The 18,864-nt window shown below is 41.3% G+C and overlaps 1 protein-coding gene across 6 annotated transcripts in view; it reads left to right on the plus strand.

Moving 5' to 3' along the window:
- mtss1lb (MTSS I-BAR domain containing 2b) overlaps positions 1-18,637 on the plus strand; it is an 82,680-nt gene extending 64,043 nt beyond the window's left edge. For 3 of the 6 annotated variants that reach the window (XM_029455707.1, XM_029455716.1, XM_029455722.1), the window contains 8 exons: positions 92-199; positions 305-402; positions 1,568-1,853; positions 2,147-2,221; positions 5,210-5,365; positions 5,845-6,027; positions 7,213-7,378; positions 9,493-18,637. In XM_029455707.1, coding sequence (XP_029311567.1) covers positions 92-199; positions 305-402; positions 1,568-1,853; positions 2,147-2,221; positions 5,210-5,365; positions 5,845-6,027; positions 7,213-7,378; positions 9,493-10,376 — 1,956 coding nt within the window. In that variant the 3' untranslated portion in view covers positions 10,377-18,637. The remainder of the gene's footprint in view (positions 1-91; positions 200-304; positions 403-1,567; positions 1,854-2,146; positions 2,222-5,209; positions 5,366-5,844; positions 6,028-7,212; positions 7,379-9,492) is intronic. The other 3 variants (XM_029455732.1, XM_029455741.1, XM_029455750.1) reach the window with 2 other exon arrangements.
- Positions 18,638-18,864: the final 227 nt, after the last annotated feature.

An 18,864-nucleotide genomic window follows, 5' to 3' on the forward strand; every position in this document is an offset into this window, starting at 1 on the left:
CTTGACCCTCATGACATTGCCCATCAGAATCAAGGAACAGTGGTAAGGAAAAGACAAAGGACACAGCCCATGTGTCAATCTTCTTTTATAGAACGGAGAGATCGCCATGCTGGGAGAGATCACACACCTCCAGGCCATCATTGATGACCTCACTGTGCTGACAACTGATCCTCACAAACTGCCCCCAGCTAGTGAACAGGTATAACACACAAACAAACACACACACACAAACACACACATACACACACTCCCACAACATGCAGAACACAGAAAAGGAAGAAACTAATAAGATACTGTGTCTCAGGTGATTAAAGATCTGAAGGGGTCAGATTACAGCTGGTCCTATCAGACACCTCCTTCATCCCCAAGCAGCTCCTGCTCCCGCAAGAGCAGCATGTGCAGGTACTCACACACAAATAAACACATGTACACACAGACATTACCTCATGCCTGCTCGCTAGTGTTTTTTTACTGTGATGAAGAAAGAGGAGCCTTCACTGATGTTTATGTTTCACTGTGACTGTCAGTCCTTCTGTCTACGTGTCAGTCCATCATTATGTTTGTCCAGTTATCTTCGCTCTTGTGGAATCTACAGATAAATCAACCACAGCCTTCAGACAGAGAAACATTCTGAACAAAAGATGACAAAGGATATTGAATTTTGGCATAAATAGTACTTATCATCAGCATATGCACAATCTTTGCTTTCTTCAGGTGTAAGTGCATACAATTCTCAACTGCAGAATCTTTGATTAACAAAATGAATACCACAAGAAGAATACTTTAAACTAAACAATGTATTTCTCTATTTCTTTGTCTGAAAAACATCACTTGGTGTATACGTGTGAACCAGTCTCTGTCAGTGTATGAATGTACTCGCAGGCGAAGCTCTAAAGCATGCAAGTTCACAGCCTTTTGCCTGCAGTGTTGAGTGTGTGTGTATGCATGTGTGCCATGGATCCTCATAAGTTTACACACTCTCTGTCTACCCCTTCCTTCCCCTCCACCCCTTTTCTCTCCCCGCTTTTCCCTTTTCCCTTATCATAACCATAATTCTCTGACTGTACTCGTGTCTTTCTCCACTTGTCTGTCTTGTATTTGTGTGTCTTGTTGTGTACACTTGTGTGACTTGCCCTCTTTCTCTTGGTTTCTTTGGTTACCTGGTTTCCCTTCTTTTCCGGGGTCTCTGCTTTTTAACTGTGACTGGTGTATGACTTTAATGCGTCATCTCATCGCGGGTGATCACTAACCTGCTAAACCAACAACTTGCTGTAAACTACTCCTGAACTCCACCCATCACCTAAACCAATCACTTAATCCTCCAATCATCAATTTAACATCTTCCCAATAACCAACCTCCTCATATCTTATAAAAACTTCCTCTTCCTAAATCAAACCACCACTTTCACACATCCCTGTAATCCCGCTCTCTCCCCTTAAATACTGTCCTTACTCCACAATGGCAACAATCCCCTTCCTCAAACCTTCCCGTCACACTCCTCACCCTTCCATCACTCTACCCTTCCCCTGCTCCTCTGCACCTTTCCCTCCCTCCACCCCCCTGCAGCAGTGTCAACAGCGCCCACAGTAGTGCCTCCCGTTCATCAGGGGGAGGCGGTAATGGTAGTTTTGGTGGAGGGGGTGGAGGCTCCCAGCCCCACTCACCCACCTCATCCTCCTCCTCCTCCTCCTATCGCTATCGCAGCACCCTGCCGCATCAGCCTCCGCCACCAGGTGGCATTGCGGCCCACCGCCTCAGCAGCGTCTCCTCCCACGATTCTGGCTTCGTGTCCCAGGATGCAAACATCTACTCCAAGCCCCCCTCGCCTATGCCCTCAGACATCACTAGCCAGGTACACACACACACACACACACACACACACACACACACACACACACACACACACACACACACACACACACACACACAAATAAACAAACAAACAAACAAACAAATAAACAAACACACACACACACATATATGTATACATACATTTTGTACACAAATTCATAGTTAGTGTGGTAATGAGCCTTAACATGTTGGTGTCCAGCCATACCTCCGAATAGCATAGATATGACATATATGATGATATTGAGTCTTGGCAAATTAGACAATGTTTTGTGCTTTTCTGTTTTTCCACTGTAGAAGTCATCCAGCTCAGCATCGTCAGAGGCCTCAGAAACATGCCAGTCAGTCAGTGAATGCAGCTCCCCCACCACTGTAAGTACTCTTTTTCATACTGTACAATATGGAGTCCTCAGCATAATACTCACACTAAAAAAGAAAAAGAAAGTGGTTTAAGTGTAGCACAAATAGAAAATAACAGGTACATTTTGTAATCAATTCACCTTTTTGATAAGAATTTTAAATATTTGTACTTTGAGGCTAATAAATTAACAACATTCCTTGCATTATTACTTGTATCAACATTTTCTTTATATTTAATAGATTATAATAAATGGATTGTTTGTATATTAAAAGATTATGGACCATTTGTTTTTATAATTCATAGGGCTATTGAATTAACCCCACCAGCAACAGAAGGAGATAACAGTTCAATTTAAGACTTCAATACCCAGAAATCCTCCAAAAGTGACATCAATAAACTGTACACAGCATTTCCATATTTATCACACTGGCAGGCTGTAAAATTGATGCTGAAAGCAATATTTTAAAAAGAACAAAAAGAGTGCCTCCTTAACACTGTTTCAGTCTTAAGTTTTTAACATAAGATATTCATTTTGTGAAGCAAAGGTAAATGAAATAGTTGTGACGAGACATTCCGCTACATTGCAGCCCCACTTTGTGACCCAAAGGTTAATGGCAGTTTATTTTTTTATCCCTCCATCTTATCAGCGTCCAAAAAGTGTAAACCCTCTGATGTTTTTGCCATGGTCAGAGGACACTGCCATCTCTTAGTGATTTCATAAATTCATTAACAGCTTGCAGACATAACTTTATTCAACATCTTTTTCTTTTCTTTTTTTTACTGAATCATATTAAAGAAAAATTCTAGCAGCAGTGATGAACAAAGAAAATGGGACTGTTGTTAAAACAGCTGTGATGATTGTGGTGGTATGAAGTCATTATAGAACATAATTATACCACACATGCTGTTTAAAATGATGAGTTACACACAAAGGTGGCAGGATTTTTATTTTAAGAGTTTAATGTATTTTTGAAAACAGTGGGAGACTTTGACATTTGGATAATCAGGCAGAACAAACAGTAGTAGCTCCCTATGGACTAAATGGGCTCTCCAGTAGAGAATGCTTTTTGATGGTACAATATAAAGCAACATCAAATCAAACACCATCTACCTATGAGAGAACGACAAGTGAATCTCCGATGTGTTGAATGAATGTGTATCCATGCTTTCCAGATAAAAAAAATATTTTAGTGCAGGAATTAGACTCAAAGGGATTTTTTCAGGCACATATTTGCAACGTGGTATCCTCCTAAACACAAATGGAATATTTTCCTTACCTACCGATGCTTAGTATGTTGCTGGCTCGCTGCAGTGGTAAGAGAGATCTCAGGCAATTTAGTGACAATTACAAATCTGGTTTTAAGATGTGCAGCCTTTTGCATCGTCCCCTGCTCATCAACAGCAAATAATTCATGGAACAATTGTATTCTGTGTTGTTTTCATCACTTTAGTTGGTACAGGCCCACTCGCATAAACCTCTCCAATATCACTGACTCCTTTTATTTATGCTTGAGAGCTTGTCTCTTTCCCTTTCTTTATACGTTCTTTGACCAGTATGCACATCTGTTTGCAACATAAATACAATTCCAATGATGCTCTCGAGGCAAAGTAAATATTCATGTTGGATTTAAAGCAGCATCTGTCATCAACAGCAGCTTGCATATATGACTGCCTTCCCTTTCAGTTGATTAACACCCTTTACTACCATCTGATGGCAGTAAGTGTGTGATACATCTCCGATTTGAGTGGCACGCATTGTCAAGATGGATTGCGCGCACCACATCCACTGGTTACCTTGATTAAAACTTGCACAACCACCATCATGGTGAAGAAGAACTAAGTATGCTGTTGTAAAACAATCACACAAACTTCTGTTCTCTTCTATACATCAAACGTGTTAGTTATATTTTGGTATTTTAATTTCAAATGTATTACTTAACTGCACTTTACTCTTTGCACTTTGATTCACAACAATAGCATCACAATGGTTGCTGGTCCCATTCCCAGCACCAACACTACTAGCCTGTTTGGGACTGTCTCATCTACTGCGTGGGGGGAGAGTCACGAGAGATTATGAGAGAAATACATAAAAAGTGTGGGCTAACCGCTTGTTTTTGCAAATGGATGTCTGGTAAACTTCCACACCTCAGATTAACAGCGCACAGAAGCTTCCCTAAGATTTTCTGTAGGGACCATCCAGCACTGTCTTCTACATTTTGGATCTGAAGGGCTCCACCAGTATTACAACTGCTATGATACACATTCGTTCAGCAGCACATTAGAAACAAGGCTACCATTGCCTATATTATGTGCTAAATTAGTGCACTGAAGTAGTACTGACTCACCGGATGTAGACTGCGGGTATAAGTATTGAGATTGATTTATTGGTGATTGGGGCGGCAGTAGCTCAGTGCGTAGGGACTTGGCTTGGGAACTGAAGGGTCGTCAGTCAGTAAGGACTGTGGACTGGTACCTGCCAGAGGTACTAGTTTTCCACCTGGGCACTTCTGGGGTGCCCTTGAACAAGACACCAGCCCTCCCCATGGCCCTCATCTATACCAGATCGATTAATGTGTGGAACCAGACCTTTCTCTAGCGCTGACTACGTGAGACTACTGAAGTAGTAACTGTTAAATCAATTTCATCACATTTTTTAATTCATGCTGCTTTAACACAACCCATGGCCTTTCTAACAGATACATAAAGTAGCTGTGAATGTAGTCTTTCTAGACATCACTGACTTAGTTCTTCTAGTCATTTTGACACATAGACAGCAGCCACTAATTGTGTTTTAAATACACTTTCTATTCTAAATCTGTCCCTGCTCTTCTGTTTCACACTTGGTGTGTGACAGTCTATTGTAGAGTAGGTGTGTGTTGCTTTTATTGTCATGTATTTGGCCCAGTGATGGTCCACCACAGCTGGCTGCTTCTGTCTCTCTGTTTCTGTCTTTGTCTTTGTATTTCTCTGATGACGTGACTATGTCTCTCATCCCGCAGTTTGGCACGTCCTTCGCTACCTTCCGCCCTGCTCTCTCTCACTCTGGCTCCCCCAGGCCACTCTCTGTCATTCTTCCTGTTCCTGCGTCCCCACCCTATAACTGCCCCCCCGGATCCAGCTCCACCTCTCCCACATCAAAGGTTCCTATGTGGAAGGTTTGTTCTCCATTCGCTTCCATTTCTTCAGTTGCACCGTTTCTTTGTTTCTGTAATGCATGTTTTTTTCATTTTTTTTTTCATTTCCATCACCTAATTAACTCATTCATAACCACATTGCTTTGCTTCCTGAAAGTGTTCATCCCTAGTTACTGTGTGTACATTTTCTTTTTGCCTCCCTGTCTCACTCACTGGTTTTGCAATCTACCGAATGGAGATTTGCCAAAACTTAGCAGAATGTGGAAAGCTGACCAATCCAACTGATAAACATAAACACTTTGAAACGCTCAAAAAGACCCCTGCCCACATACACCCAGACACTCCCAGACACTCTTCCAAGCACCCTCACACAATCCCCCCGTAAAGGCCCCCTCTCTCTGCACTCAGATGAAGGGCTTCAAACTGCTGGATAGTGGACAAGTCCCTCGTGCTAACCCTACCTGCTACTTCTTGTTTATTAATTTGACTCACCTCTTCAGGATTGGTCCAAAGCAGGTCAGTATGAGCAGCCTGTGGCTGCAGCGACAGTTCAGAGGAGAAAGGAACCTCTTGATAGACTGAGGGAGAACGAGATGTCACCGGTCTCCCACGCATACACCGGGCCATCACACACGGATGATGTGCAGAGACACAGGATGACACCGGCTAACATCGCTGCCAAGGTAACGTCGACAAGCAGGCTGAAGAATTACAGTAGGACAAACCAAGGATATAGGTTAAATATATTTATATAATATGCCCTCATGGGTAGGACGTGGCAAATAAAAGACCTATAATTAATATGGACTAGTACATTATATAAGCATTTTTCAAGTTTTGTCTGGGGGGAAGGCCCACAGTCTCAGACTTTGAAAACCTCTGGTTTAGATCACTAAGAGTATGTTTGATTAAGGAATTATTAAATACTAATTAACTATACTAACCACCAGAGACAACATTGAGACATACAGCACATACGGTAATGTGTCAACATGACAAAGACAAAGGTTGGTTGATAAGACTGTATGTTAAATTGCCTAATATGTGCTTGCATGTACAGTAATGTATGTACTGGGTTCACGTGAATGAGGGTAAAATAAGAAAGATACTGTGCTAATCGTGAATCAAAATGGGTATCATGGAAAAGAAAGGTCACCTTAAGCAATAGGGAAGCACAATCTTGAATGCAGCACAAATGCCTTATCTCGCAATGTTAACAAAAGTGAAACTTATTGTGAGTTTGCCCTGTGATTTGGATCTGCCCTAAGATTGAATTAGTTCTTCCTTGGTTCATGCTACACCCTTCCACCAAGGTTTATTTAAAATGGGCCAGTAGTTTTTCCATAATCTTGCTGACAGACAAACAGACATACAGACAGACCAAGCTTGAAAAACAACCTCTTTAGAGGAGATAAACATGTATTTTGTATTCGAGCTGTGATAAGAGTCCAATTTCATTAAATTCTGCTTTGCTTTCTATCTCAGTTTTGGAGCGATTCACATATGTTTTTCCTGGTCCAACTTGTAAGAGTAAACCACATTATTGCAATAAAAAATTCTAAATACAATCATTAATTAATATGATCACAAAACATATCATATTCATATATCATAACATATAATGTTTCTACAACATGCAACATTTTTTTTTAAACTCTCAAATCCAAAATGAATAATTATATCATAAGCAAGTATCAGCAGTAGTTTCAGCCGGCATGAAGTGGACTTCAGTACTGTGTTTCAGTACTATCTGGAGCTGAATTACTCGCACATATATTGCCTCTGCTGATCTACAAAAGGGCAGAAATATTCTTTGAATTACGTTTTTAAACATCTTTCCAATGCGGACTCTCTCTGTATGTCCTCAGCATGGCGAGGAGGTTTCTCCAGCAGCCAGTGACCTGGCCATGGTGCTGACCAGAGGACTGAGTATGGAGCAGCAGAAAAGCAGCAGGGACTCCCTGCAGTACTCCAGTGGCTACAGTACAGAGACTACAACCCCATCCTGCTCTGAGGACACAATTCCTTCACAAGGTGAAACCCGAATCCACTAAACATCATTTTTACCCATGATTAATAGCATAAGCTGGTTCTCCTCTTCAATGATATTGATTGGCAATTATTGCTGTAAAAGCTGGATTTTAGTAAAAATTTCCTGAAATTGGAGATAGATACACAGTATGGATGTTTTAAAAAGTGGTGAGGACACTTCTGTAACAATGACTCACGCGTTACTTCTTGAATGAAGCACTGGCCCTATGTTAGCTACATGGACATTGTTAATTACCTGGTGCTGTTGATGGCGAAGAATTACGGAATTCAAAGAAAAACAATTACAAAAGCATAAAGAATACACCAACCATAACACAATATGTACAATTTACATTTCTGAAGGCAGCAGTAAAGAGCCAGAGCTTCAATCAAGCTAAACATATGGTGTTAGTAATGTTGAGGGAGAGCGGAGCCGTGGACACGTCAGATGCTTGTGTATTGCTGGGTTAGGGAAGTCATGTAGTCATGCGGCAGCTATTCTGTGGAAGGTATTTATAAACCCAAATGTTTCCTCTCTCAAAACATGCACTAATTAATTGTTCCTACATTGCAGAAAAGGATACATGTTTATACTTATGCTTAATAATAATGGCAATAGTAAGTGGAGAAATTATGAAGATACTATTAATGTCGTCATTGCAGGTTCAGGTCAGTGGAAAGACAGGGTTTGGAGTTGATCAGTGAAGGTGGAATGCAGGGACATCAAAGAACCTTGAGCCTAAACGGCAGAGTCCGATTAACTTCTGTCACCACAAGGCATAACAACAATACTACATGAACTGTTTGCTGTAGAGACTCAATCACCCCCAAACATCTGTCACACAAAGACTTCAGAGACATTGTGGACAAAGCCCCCATTCAACCTCTTTTTTCCTCAAGAACCTTACGAGGAAAGTGTGATAATGTCTTACCATCAGCAGGGCAACTTAGCAGGAAAAACAGTGCAGTTGATGAGAATATTTTTCAATCACACCATACTCACAGTTATGATCTAAAAATCAGATCACCTATCACACGGTTGACATTTAATTTCACAAGTGTCATGAGAACTTCTCGCACAAAAACATTTATATACCAGTGTAGAGCAAAGTATCTTTTGAAGCATGAAGTACCCAATCACATCACACTGAGTCATCTTATGATGCACATCTTTTTCATCGGCCGTCTTGTAATTATCATGATCATGATCGTGTGTAAACTGAGTGGCACTGTAGGTCAGGGGGATGGGCAGAACTTGAGATGTCAGAGTCTTCTGAATCAAGTCCACTGCACTGACTACCTGCTAGAAAGTGATCCCAATATATGATGTGCTGTGTAAAACAGGTAATAACTATTTCAGTTTAGTTTACGAGGTCCATCTACGATGTCTTGATTAACGTTAACATTGCTGTTGGAATAAGCCTGCTGGGTTTCCAATTTCACAGACATGTACCTCTTTGGAGGAGTTTGGTCGTAGCCAAGATAGAGTTCTGGGTTGTGGTTCTAGTTCTGTATACCAATATAGCTCTGTTTGTTGCTCTCCGGAAACAGAAAACCGGCAAGTAGAAGTTGTAATTTCTCATGGCAGCACCCATTGGTACTCTATACTCTACTTCTCTAACTACTGCAATGTTTAATCATGTTCATCCTCAGGACCCCACATTCATTATATGTATCTTCTTATATTTTGTAAAATGGCAGGAAAGCCAACCTAGAAGGATGGTATTATACATTTTAGAAGTGCAATATCAATATTTACAAGCTCTGCAGAATTTTGATTTTATTATTCACTAGAACCCCGGTTTTTAGCTCCCAAAATCAAACAAATTGAATCATCCACTTAATCATCAAAGCAGCTGCCACAGTATTACAGTTCTGACACTTTCCTTGACAGCAGCTGGGAGTTGACAATATGTAAAGATTAAATTGAAGAAAATTCAATGTGTTCGTCTGGCTGTCAGTTTTAGGCTTCCTTTATACAAATATCCTACCAATACAATGTTGCTATCCCTGTGCAATAATGTGACCACAGTACATTGTCTTGCCTCTCCTTCCTTTGTGATGGCAAATCTCTCCTCAATCCCCTGTCTCCTTTTATCCCTTTCCCCCCACATTAGGTTCTGACTATGACTGCTACTCAGTGAATGGTGACGTTGAAGGTCCAGATGGACAGACAGAGTTTGACAAGTCCTCCACCATTCCTCGCCACTCTAATATCGCCCAGAACTATCGGCGCATGATCCAGACCAAGAGGCCAGCGAGCACAGCCGGCCTACCAAGTGGGGTTCTTGGTCCTGGGGGTCATGGGATACCAGGTCAACCTGGTGGAGCTGGTGGAGGTGGAGCAGGTACTCCAGGCACTGCCACCATCCGCCGAACCCCATCTACTAAACCAGGCGTGAGGCGCACATTGTCCAGTGCCGGGCCTATCCCCATCCGACCACCCATTGTGCCTGTCAAGACACCCACTGTTCCAGGAGACTCACATTCACTTGGTGCAACTGGTGGGTACGCAGGTGGAGGGCACTCAGGTTGTGTGCCTGTACGTGTGGGCAGTGAGGAGTGTGTCTTCTTCACTGGAGTTGAGGATGCACAGGGAGCACTGGATTATGTGAAAGCGTCACCAAAGCGCCTCAGCTTGCCTAACACCGCCTGGGGATCAGGTGCGGCATTAGAAATCTACACCCAGCAGCATGGAGGCCTTGCAATGGGAACTGGCTCCGGGGTTGGATCAGAGGAGGATCAGATGATCGCGGCCAATCGGCACAGCCTAGTGGAGAAGATTGGCGAGTTGGTAGCCAGTGCACACGCCCTTGGAGAAGGGCAGTTTCCTTTCCCTGTCCTCCCCGATGACCCGGCCCTGCCACCAACTGGCCCCGCCGACACTCTGTCAGGGATAGAGGGGGCAGAAGGGTCCGGTGACATGTTGACCACCATCAGGAGAGGGGTCCGCCTTCGCAAGACCGTATCCAATGACCGCTCGGCGCCGCGCATCTTGTGATGGGAGGAGAAGCAGGAAGAAGATGATACTTGTCAGCCAATAGGGAGTCAGGTGTTGGTGTGGTGCAACCCAACCACCTAGTACATACACAAACACTTAACTATGTAGGGAAAGCTATAATGTAACAGAAGATGAATGAAAACATACATAAAAAATAAGTTTAAAGACACCATTAGAGTAAATTATATATAATATAATGATAATAATAACATTGATAATGTTAACTCATGCTGACAATTAAAAGTGAAATACTGAATATTGACAGGCTCCTAGCAGGCCACTATAACTAGTGTGTGTTGGACGCATGTTTGTCTTCTCTACACCTTCACCCAGGGACGAAAAACAGATATTATAAAAAAAGGTAAAGAATGAAAGAAAGACTGGGTTCTGTTTGTCAATTTAGACTTTTCCCCATCCTCTTCTCCAACTAACCTGACTGTCTAATCCTAGATGAAAGACTGATGACTGAAGGAGGGCTCTGTGGGGGCAAGAGAGAGGGGGTCATAGTATCCTGTGACCAGCTGGATTAGAACCCAAGGTGTCTCAGCAGCAACATACTGTAATTATTAGCCCACTGAACTTAAGCTTTGGTATTAGCACGGGGAGCTAACAAGCCAGAGGGCTCCTCTGGTTCATCCTAATGTAAAAGTCTTTAAAAAAAATACTGTTGGCATTGAACCGTGCTAGTGCCCCCTTCCCCTCTCTCTCTCTCTCTCTCTCTCTCTCTCTCTCTCTCTCTCTCTCTCTCTCTCTCTCTCTCTCTCTCTCTCTCTCTCTCTCTCTCTGTGTAGTGTGTACTTTCATGTGTATGCATGTGGGAAAATGTGAGTGTGTATGCACATGTGATTGATAGTGCGTGTGCGCGAGGGGGGTGGGTAGAGCTCTGCTGCAGGACAGCTGGTTACCCAATGAGGGCAGGGCTTTTCTCCTGTGTGTTGTACGTGTATTTTCTTGTTTATATCGTGACGTCATTTACCTTGTTACAACTGTACGAGAAGTAATCCAGGCGTATAGATATATTCATATATATTTTCTAGAACCAGAGAGAAAATGTTAAATTAGAAATGGAGCAATAAATGTGTTTTATTTTCTTGTTTCCAAGAAGAGGATCGATGGAGGACTGTAGGTTCTCCTTTGTCACATTCAGGCAATCATCAGGAATGCTTAATTACATGTCGACTGTGAATTCATGCCTAGCCAGTTTGGTGTGTCTCTCTCCCTGTCGCTGTCTCTTTCTGGTGGATGGAATGGATTTCAAATCTTTTGAAAAACAAACAAACTGTAAAGCACTTTGATAGGTGGTAGTATGTACAATAGCTGCTAGATGTTGCTGTAGTCATACCGTGTGAAAGGGAGAGTGAAAGTGAGAGAGATGGTTGCAAATAAGAGGGAAGGAAATTATTTAATTCCTAGTAGAAGACAGGGCGGGACAAAGAGGAAGTGAAAAAGATGGGTGGAATTGGAGTGATTGTTCAAATGAGAGAAGGGATAAGAAAGTTGAGGAAAAATATTTATCGAAAAAAAGGATTGAACGTCAGGGCTCTTCAGGGTTCTACAAGCCATCGCGCTGCTGTGGATTGTGAATAGTACTTTTTATGTGGTTGCACTGAACACATAATGCAAAAAATACACTGCACAGATAGGTGAGTGTACTTTTGGATTTAGGCTTTAAAGGGTTGGTTGACCCTAGTGACAACCACACATATTTTCTATCAAGCCATGCAAATAGCAATTAGTACTACTTTCTTCCGTAGCAAGAGTCCCTCAAAAATTGTCAGCACATTCAATAGATTACCAAGAGTAACAAGAAGACATGTTGAAGGTCCCACTAATTTGTGGTCAACAACACCAACAATGGACCTGGAATATATTTGCACATGTAGATTATGTTCATTCACTGTGGAGGTCTACATTGAGTGCTGTGGGACTGTATTTCCAATGTCCAAAGTACTGTATATTACAACGCAGTCTTCAATTATGTTCATGTGCAAATACATATCAGCTCACTAGTTTATCTGCAAATATATCCTTACCTATAAATACTGTATATTTTTGCATTATGGGAAAGCTGAACAGCAGCTGTTTGCCCCAGCTTGGCTCCTGTGAGATCCTTCCTCCAACATGAATGTCTCGAGTTTCATTTAAAAGGATACCATACAAACTTAGGAAACTTAGTACATACTACAGAGGATTATATTTGCAATAATGTTACCATAGGAGGCAAACAATGATGAAAAACATGGAGAGCATGCACAGTTAGTTGCACAGTGTTGGGCAGTAGTTAGCAGCAAGCTAGCAATTAGTAGCTTTGTCTTTGCCCATGTCTTCAGTTGAGGATAGGAATTTATCTGAAGGTAATGAGTAATTATACCAACTTATATTGCTGTTGAGTAATGTGTAATTGAAAAAAATGTCAAGTAACTTGCCCAACACTGGTTACTTATTTGAGCGGTGTCACCTTAAACAAGTATTTAGATTAGCATGAATTCAGTCACAGAAAGTAAATGTAATTCCAGTAATCAGGTTGCTTTACTTAAGCTGTGTCTCAATTTGGATACTTCCGTTTGTACACTTCCATGTAGTAAACTGTGTACACTAAGTACTGTAGTGCGTGAATTTCAACAGGGTAGTGTTCAAATCGAATACGGCTGTTGTGTACTAACCTGAAATGACCATCACAACATTTGACCACCTCTTCTTCTTCTCCTTCTTCTTTTTAATGGCCAGCTCATTTGTTCACTTGACAATTGCATTAATTGTATTCCGGTGTTTACCGGAGCAACTGCAACCACTGCAGCTTCCTCGGCCACCATTTCACAAGTTTGGTGATTCCTGCCCTTTAGCTACGCAGCCAAGATGGCGACCATTGAGGGCAAGAAGTGTCCAGCATTGCACATTTATCTTTTTGACCGTTTTAAGTACACCATCCACGTACTCATAATATACTAGATTGTTTATACTTGTCAGTGTTTACACACTTTCAAAATACTGAAGTACACAAATTGAGACACAGCAAAAGTGTTGTGTGAACACTACGCTACCCCAGTGTGGTTCAGCTCAGTGCAAATAACCCAGTTCAGCTCAGGACACGGTTGCATGACAGAATTATTTATGGACATGACGATGTGCTTAAAGGTGAAGCCTGTTTGATGCGCTCGCTGATGACAAAGAAACAGGAGGGTTTAAATGAGTCTTTTGAAACTGACAGAGAGAGGAAGATATGTTTGGAATGAGCATTTCACTGCCTGTTCATACAATATGTACTGTATGTACTGTACTTGTAAATGAGAATCAGGCGCACAGATTTGGTATGAAAAGGTTGTTAGAAAATATTACATGAAATATTCAGTTTCAGTATTGTTTTTTTCATTCCGCAGTATTGTTTGAATAGTTAGTCTTAGTTTAAATTAATGTAAAAAAAATAATAAACTCCAGTTGTAACACAAACTATTAAGCTGTGTAACATATGGATGTAGGATGTGTTTCACATGTGTGAGTGACTGTGTCCTTGCTTGGCTGGTGAACTCTTCATCAACATGTTTGTACAATCTTCTAGCAGTGACCTGAACATAGCCGGTGGCATCAGCACTCTTACAAGTCCTTTTTGTTGACTTATTTCTGAGCACTGTTTTAAACATATTTGTGGCCCTTTAAAAATAAAAGTATGATGATTTAATTAAAAGAGTTAGAGAGGAGACTGTTTGCAATCTTTAAACATTGTCTCCCTCTGCCAGAACACCTTTTTGTTGAACATTTAAACATGGTTTGTTTGGGGGGGGGACTACTGTATGTGTGTTGTCACATGTGGGTGATGTTTGTTCTATCAGCTGCGTGAGAGGGTAGAAGGGGAGAGAAGCGGGCTAGGACTCCAACCCCCCGCAAAAAAAAAAAATCATCTGAAGCGTTCGTGTAAGGACGTCTGTCAAGGTCACAGTGTACATGAATATTCGTACGTATGCTGAATGTACTGAAATGTGAATGGGGACATCGCACTGTACATGTTTGACTTGCTTGAACCATTGCAATGTCTGAACTGTGTTCTCGTACAACTGAACTGAATGAAGTTTAAATAGTAGGAAAGCAATACAGCGATAGTGTGCATGTACGTACATTCACAATGATGTTCCAGTGTGGGTATGTTAAAGGAAAATACCATTGTTTTGTTTGCTCTCGGATACTTGTGTTCGACATTGCATGGCTCTGAATGGTTTAATTTGGAGTTTAGAGACCCTTTACTACAAGTTCAGGGACACTGTTAGAGCCAATTCCACGAGTCTGCATGTGTATATGCTCTATGTTTATCAATTCTAGTGCAAATTGAATTCACTGCCAGTTATCTACAGTTAGTTATTACTTGATTAAAGGGTTTATAAATCCCTGCAGAACAGACATGCTGCTTAATTCCAAATGATGGATAACGACTCAGGACAAGACCAGGATGCTAAAGTTGTCTTTTCACATTGAACGAGATAACAGAAAGTCAGATCAAACTACACACACTGGCATAGGATGAGCGTGAGATGAGAGTAAGATACAACACTGCTATTTTCCTTTAAAATGCCCAATTAACAGCACAAAAAGTTATCTAACTAAAACAATAATGTCTTTTTTTAACATGCTGATTTAACTGTGTACTGAACTAACTGTCTGAACAAGCTGAAATAACTACTCTGCTACAGATGTGTCAATATGAGTGTATTTGTATGTGAGTAGAAGTAGGCTTACTGGCTCGTGGGCTAAGCAGGGGCTACAGTGAAAACAGGACACTCTGTAGGAACATACATATGGACACATCGCCGGATTTACATGCGTGCGTACAAACACAAACATATACACGTCATAGCACATACACACAAAACAATCCCTTCTTCCTCAACTGAGAAAACTACACAGGCTTACTACTGTACAGCATGTCCAAAAGGAACTAGCACTGTAAAAAATAAAAAACATTTTAACATCATTTCATGATTTTATTCAGTTAAAAAAAGTTGAAAATATCCCATGTGGACATTCAGTGATATTACTGCAATTTAATTTATTTTGCCCTTAACTCGACAACATCTAGATTAGTACAGGCATGGAACATGGTGCATTTCTTTCATGTTACAGGCAGTTATATGCACACAATTAAAACAATACTGAGAGAATCCTTCACTGACAAAATGACCATTTATATATTGCTCAATTACTCAGCCTGTGTTTGCTTAAATATTTAAATATAGCTTCTCGCATGCCTCACGGTGAATGAAGCCTTTTTTGTTTTTTTAAACCTTACTATTTAGAACACTTCAGACTCGTCCGGTAGCACGCCTGCTCAAGTGTGGGACTTAAATAATAAGGTATTAGCGATAATGCATGTGTTTGGGAAGTAGTGAGCACACGACTGGATAAATTAGATTTGGATTACACTGCACCAGTTGTGTGAGAGTTTGTAAACGGATGTTAGGGTTAGATAGATAGATTTCTTTACCGTGGGGGCAAAACAAAGTTTTCTTCAAGAATTCAAAGTAACACGGGGTTAGTAATTGATATAAAAATGGTCATTTTGTGGGTAAAGTATTCTTTTAATGATTAGTTTATTGAGATGGTGGGACTACAGTAAGGTTGAGACGTAAACACACAACAGCACCTTTGTCTGAAAAGCCTGGGGGTGTACAAAATCTACTAATTAAACAACTATCCAATTTGTGTTTCCCACATATACCGTATGTGTAGAGACCATTTTACACCTAAGTATCCCTCTCTTCTTTTTCCTCTCTGTTATCTTCCTCTTTTCTTACCTCCATCCACTGGCGCAGTACACCCAGGGAAGCAGTCTTTCCAACACGTTAGAAAACAACGCTTGTCATGATGAGTCCCATTGGCTGGACTCGGCCTCTTTGTCCCTCGCAGCCCATCAAAGCTAATGAAACATTACTCTGATGAAGTCTTTACTCACACCACAGCCAATATGTGCTCTGTTTCCCTCTCTGTCCATCTCCCCTTCACTCTCTTCCTTCCCCTCTCTCCATGTGTGTGTGTCTGTACTGTATGTTGGTATGCATGTGTGCCACAGTTCAAACGTGGATGTGTGGTAATGGCTAACGGGTGGTATCATTATGGTTCCTAGGAGTGTTGTTCAAAGAAGAGCTGGAAGCATTAGCTAGGGTAAACTGCTCCCTGCTGTACACAGAACTGGTTTCAAGGCGAGCAGCTGGATGTCTGACACTCCATCTGAGTGCTAGATTACATTTTAATTAATTTTGATCAGGATTTGTATGACATCTTTTTGGCATCATCTCACAGGCATCTTATATTACTTTGATGGCTTCTTGGTGAGCTTCTGTCAAAGAAACCTACAAGATGCAAGTGTGAGCAGTAAGTCAACATGCAGTGGAACCTTTTCCCCACAATAAATCTGCTGGTGTTTACAGCACAGGGTTGGGAAGACACTGTTTCTTATTCATTGAAGAGTATTGTTTTTTGTGTTAAATTGAGAGGAACTGCCTAGTGTAAAAATCCACTAATGCAATTTTTGTTTGTTTTATAAATGGGGGGGGGGGGTTGGTATTGTAAATGGGCTTCAAAAGCATCTGCATATCGGCCATATCCTACTGCAGGAACAAATGAAGCACTGTGACAGGTTCTGCTTTTAATTCCACTTTTCTCCGCTTTTTTTGAGGAAGCGCTCCTAGTCTTAAATCCTGGCACTGCTTAGGAGTTGATAATAACTCCATATTTTACATAACATTCTTTGCAAGCCAGTAGAAACTCACATTATTGTATAAGTAATCGTTCTACAAACGAAGGTGGGAGGTTTGAGCCGCTGTTGTCATTTTGCTGTTGCCAGATGTGACATGGTATCATTAACAGTAGGGCTAAACATACTGATCAACATTCAGCGATGGTCAACTTCTCTCAGCCAGTAATCTTGTTGACGGTCCGCACCTCAGCTGAGTTTCCCTGGTTACTCAGATTTATAGCAAATTGGCAGACTTCCACTGTGAGCATTTGCTCTCTGCATGAACACACCATTATAAATCTATTGATACTGATTCAAATGACCCTGTGGTGGCCATTGAAAGACAGATTGTTTTGTATTTATGAGAAGTATTCTGAATTGTGCGTGTAGTGGTAAAACCCGAGCGTATTGAACTGAGCAAGGGTTTGTCTTTTTCGCCCATGAATTGAACTTTTCATTACTAAAACAAAAAGGAAATGTTGTCTTACTAGGTAGATGTTTAATCAAGATCAAAATGTCAGTAACTATACATTATTACATCACTTTAAATGTCAACGTCTTCAACATAGGGGGGTATTCTAAAAGGGCCTTACGCTCCAAATGCATGTCTGTACATTCCACTCCTTTAGCCATCTGCCCAGGTTATATTGAATGTGCACTTTATGTATGTGTGAATGATTGTGTGCATGTATGTGTGTTGCACTAGCACACTTGGTTAAGATCGCTACTGTTCCTACCTCCCACCTCCCACACACAATCTGTCAGTCCTTCCTGCTGTCTAAAGAAACCCACTACACACACACACACACACACACACACACACACACACACACACACACACACACACACGCACACACACACACAGTCGTCTGAAGCAAACATGACTAAGGTAGACCCTCGGAAGCTCCATGATGGTCCTCTAAAGTCCTCCAGGGGATCATGATGAAACACGTTGCAACTTCCTGTCATATAGCCATGCAGGACAGAGTGGCCACAGTGGCCTCCTGGTGCCACCGCCCCGCTAACTGAACTGAATGTCTCACTGTCAATACTCCAGATCTCAGAAGTCTCTCTCTCTCTCTCTCTCTCTCTCTCTCTCTCTCTCTCTCTCTCTCTCTCTCTCTCACCTTCCTCCTCTACAACCTCAAAATGAACTCTACAATGAAATCTCTCCACAACTCACCATCGAGGCGTTGATATAATTTCTATGGGGCTATTTTGTTCAAAGGATAACATTTTGGCCTTTAACATCTGCTTTATGTTTCTGTACAAACCAATCTTTTGCTCCTCTCCTCCCTCCCACGTAGACCTGCAGGCACCGTGGTCTTTGTCTTTCTCTCTTCTTTCTGTCCCCTCTTCTTCTTTAATTTATTGTGAATTGATTTCTAAGGTTGTTTTGCCTCTGTCGCTGATGATAAGGTTTTTTTTTCTGTCTTCCTTTTTGTAAAATTGACCCTTTTTTGTTAACTTTAGTCACTGCTAATGTAACAAAACGCACTGTGATGATTCCAGTATTAATAAAAGTTGTACTTAAACTGTGCACTGCTGTGTGGTCTTATTAAACAAGAAGGACACAAGGTAAAGTTACTGGACCAACCTGCAGCGTTCAGTAGATGCTGTACGCTGAGAGGAGTGAATGAATATGGGGCAGTGAACTGTTCAGAGAAACTAACTGTATGTAATGAACCTGAGAAGTTATAACAGCGTGATACTTTCACAGTGAAGGTGACCCACTTTATTTTATTTAACAAGATATTAAAATTGGTC

This window comes from Cottoperca gobio, chromosome 3 (genome assembly GCF_900634415.1).
Source record: "Cottoperca gobio chromosome 3, fCotGob3.1, whole genome shotgun sequence".
NCBI classification, from domain to species: domain Eukaryota; kingdom Metazoa; phylum Chordata; class Actinopteri; order Perciformes; family Bovichtidae; genus Cottoperca; species Cottoperca gobio.